The 3,589-nt window shown below is 42.0% G+C and overlaps 1 protein-coding gene across 1 annotated transcript; it reads right to left on the bottom strand.

The window, feature by feature from the left end:
• Window positions 1–266: 266 nt before the first annotated feature.
• On the bottom strand, window positions 267–3,358 carry LOC124699462 (probable prefoldin subunit 4). The gene is made up of 3 exons (XM_047231759.1): window positions 3,247–3,358; window positions 2,992–3,102; window positions 267–840 (listed from the first exon to the last, which is right to left on the bottom strand). The coding sequence occupies exons 1-3, from the start codon at window positions 3,253–3,255 to the stop codon at window positions 580–582; spliced, it is 381 nt and encodes a 126-aa protein (XP_047087715.1). The 5' UTR covers window positions 3,256–3,358; the 3' UTR covers window positions 267–579.
• Window positions 3,359–3,589: the final 231 nt, after the last annotated feature.

The following is a 3,589-nucleotide window of genomic DNA, read 5'->3' as shown; positions in this document are numbered from 1 at the left end:
TATTGCTCTATGGATGCGGTGTGCATTTTGGTTCACAGGTTGCAAATCCTACAGTATATCTTGGCTCTATGGATGCAGAGCTTTTGTTTCCTACTTTCCTCTGATCGGAGATGGAGCTACGAAATGAGTGATTTTCGTCCGTTCGTGGATCCCTCCAATAAACAGGGCAACGCAGATATCATGAATCAATAAGTGGCTAACCGTGATACCAAGTTTGACGCAAAGGCAAATGGTCACCCCAGTTCTACGGATAGTTTCAATGTTCGAATAAAACACAAACTAAAAACTCGATAGACTGGCTTCACAGTTTCAATATTCGAATGAACAAGCATAGGTAAGAGAACCAAACATTTCAGCTAACAGGGCAGGCAATAGAACCAACATACCCTCATATCAATCTACAGGTCACCAAACAAGAAACAACATTTTCGCATGTTAACCTCAAGAGAATAAACTCCCATATGTTACATTAGCCAGCACACTGTAAGGAACAATGTATCGGGACAAACAAAGCACCTGAACCAGAACAGAGGTGTCATATGATTCAACACTCGAAGACAGCTCCAGTAGTACTCAACTTCAATCTTCCTCCAGGTTGATGGCATCCTTAAATTTCCCATACAGGATCTTCTTCAGTTCAGCCATCTGGGCAAGGATGGATTCCTTCTCCTCCTCCAGCCTCTCCAGCTTCTTAGCCGCATCCTCTTTCATCTGCTCCAGCCTGGTTTCCACATCATCCATCGGCATGTGCGCGAACACCTCTCCAATTTGGAAACGCACCACATCTTCATCACACAAGATAAGTTCATTCCCAGCATCCTCAAGGTTTTCATTTGCTTCCTGGAAAATAGAGGAAACAAGCAAATAGGGTTTAGGGTTGTGGTGTTTTAGAAATTCTTCGCATTTTCAGATTGACATAATATATGTAGAGATTTTGTCATATTGATTGGTGTTCGTTGCATTGTGTAATTGGTTGCACGGCAGTCTTCTCCCTTATATGACATCTTTAGACGTCAGAGATCAAATGGCTATGATTTTTCTGTCCCAGCTAGAATATAATATGAATCATTGCACCATGGGAAGATGAACAGTGTGCTCATGGATGTACTGATTGGAGGAGGCTCGGGAGGAAGATGGTGCAAGGAAGATGCAGCTCATGGGATTGAAGAAGATTGGAAATTCTGTGTCGCCATGGAATTAATGGCAAAGCTGGTAAATGGAAGGGCAGCCATACGGCCACGTATTCGACATTTTCTTTTTTCACGGGAGCATGTACGTGCGGGTACAATTACGGCAGTCGGGACAACATAATGGACGGTTGCAGATGACAATCGTAAGGCTGTGATTAACTGATGATGTGGATGTGTTGCATGTCAAGATAGACAAATTAAATAATCTCTTAGTGGGGTTTTGCTTTATAAGAGATATAGATTCTGGTTTAAATTCACGAAGGGCAAAGCAGCCTATTGTACTCTATGCAATATTGGCAGCCAAATTTTCTAACACAGCATCTATCAGAAAGGACGAAGATCGCAGTTTTGAAAAAATGACAGAATCTCAGTGGACCGACATGTCATTCTCACAGCCAGTGCCAAAAAATTGCCACTCTGTAGTCACAAGTTTCCATTTTTTGCTAAATACGGAAACACTCTCATTAGGCAATCTACTGTTGCTCATTTAGGCATGCAAAACATTTCATGTGAAACAAAGAAACAGTGTAATGCCGCGATCAGAAGTTTGTGTTTTAATTTTACATAAAGGTAAGCATGTCCATACCTAATATAAATTAATAAGCTAGCGTATAAAATGGACATCACAATGCGTCATGTGCATACATCAATCAGCATCTGGAGGAATGAACATATATATCTGAGAATCATAATAGTCTAACCACTGTAATTTCTTAGCTTAGCACTCATGTTCATTCTTTACATGTCATCTCTCAAGTTAAGTTCAGATAGACCCAATGAATCAACCATAATAGTAATATTTTGCAACTGTCTTGTATATTTATCAAGAGGATGAATGTTAGCACTTAGCACAACAACACATGTTAGGCCATGATGACAAATACAGAACGACTAAGCACATTAGTAAGTAGCACAGTTGGTCAACTCCTCTGCCTAGTGATGAAGTTTTGGTCATGACTTGACAACTATGTGACGATTCGAGAATTGTAGTCCCAGCTGCTAAAGACCCTGAGCCCTCAACTGGGGATTCTATTTAACCAAAATGTTGATCACGAGCTAAACCTATTGTGTTCACTTGTTTGTATAAAATAGTATTGCAGTTATAAACACACATATGGAGCTTAACAAAGGGTATTGACAGAGGTAATTGAGCATAACAACTTTATGAGAATATTTAGTTCCTTGCAAACACTTCACAAAATCTCCCCAACATCTCAAAGAAGACTTCTGCAGTATCCCCAGTTCTCAATATTATTATGCATGGGTTGCTAGGTAACAGACAACGTACATACATATAAACTATACCCATAGCAAATTCCATCATCTGACCTAATACTAGCCATGGAAATAAACCCATCGAATACCTAAAACAGACTATAATGACATATTTTCATACCGCAACCAAGGAAATACTGCAGGTGATTATAGATGAAGACCTATTCAGACGCAGAGACACACATAAGCACAGATGCTACTACAGTTCATTCACATGACAGTGAAACAGGAATTTACAGCTCACTGACAAATCGCCTCCTCAAAAGATAAACAACAGAGCACAAAGCATTGCCTTTGCAAGTCCTAGTAACCCACAAATCCCTGTGATCCTATGATACTAGTTCCCCAGGTCTCTATAACTAACCACAATAGGCTAGAAAACCCCCCAAAAGCCCTTCAGCGCCTCTTCCAAATGGCAAGTGCCTAAATCTCGTCTTTTATCTCGTTGGAAACAGTTCAAACAATGCATATCAACAAGTGCATCATAGTCCGAGAAACAGAAGGGGGGCGGAACAGATAAAGAAACCTTGGCAAGCCTGATTTCGTCAGCGAGCTCGTGGAGGCGGTTGTTGAGACGGCCGAACCGGTTGATGTTCTGCTGGTCCTCCCATGTCACCTGCGCCTCCGTGCCGTCGCCCTGCAGGATTAGCCCACCAACACCGCAAGAATCACATCAGATCGGAAGCACGGGCGCACAAAACAGGGACAGATGGAACGTCGACAGGAACAACCCCTCGCCATTGGGGGATCGGCTTGGCGCTAGGGTTTGCTTCTTGCGTACCTGCTGCATCTCCGATGTCCTTCGGGTTGCGTCGGCGTCGGCCCGAGATGAGAAGCGCCGGCGGTGGCTGCTGGATTTGGGGGCAACAGTGGGAGAGGAAGAAGGATGAAAGAGAAAATAGGAGGACAGAGATGGTGAAATATTGGCCGTTGGATTTCCTTTTGATGGCAAGAGGAAAGGCCGAAAGGGGTACCACTAGGTTAACTTTCATTTTTTTCATAAACACTAATTACAACTTACTAGTATACTAGTACTAGTATATGTTCCATGTAATCAATTTTTTGTAAATATATTTCAGATGTTAGCCCTCAAAATGACTTGCTATATGTACACACGCTAACTG

The sequence above is a fragment of the Lolium rigidum genome, chromosome 3 (assembly GCF_022539505.1).
Source record: "Lolium rigidum isolate FL_2022 chromosome 3, APGP_CSIRO_Lrig_0.1, whole genome shotgun sequence".
In the NCBI taxonomy this organism is placed as follows: Eukaryota; Viridiplantae; Streptophyta; class Magnoliopsida; order Poales; family Poaceae; genus Lolium; species Lolium rigidum.
Note: the sequence above shows the minus strand (reverse complement) of the source record. Positions and strands in the feature narration are given on the sequence as shown.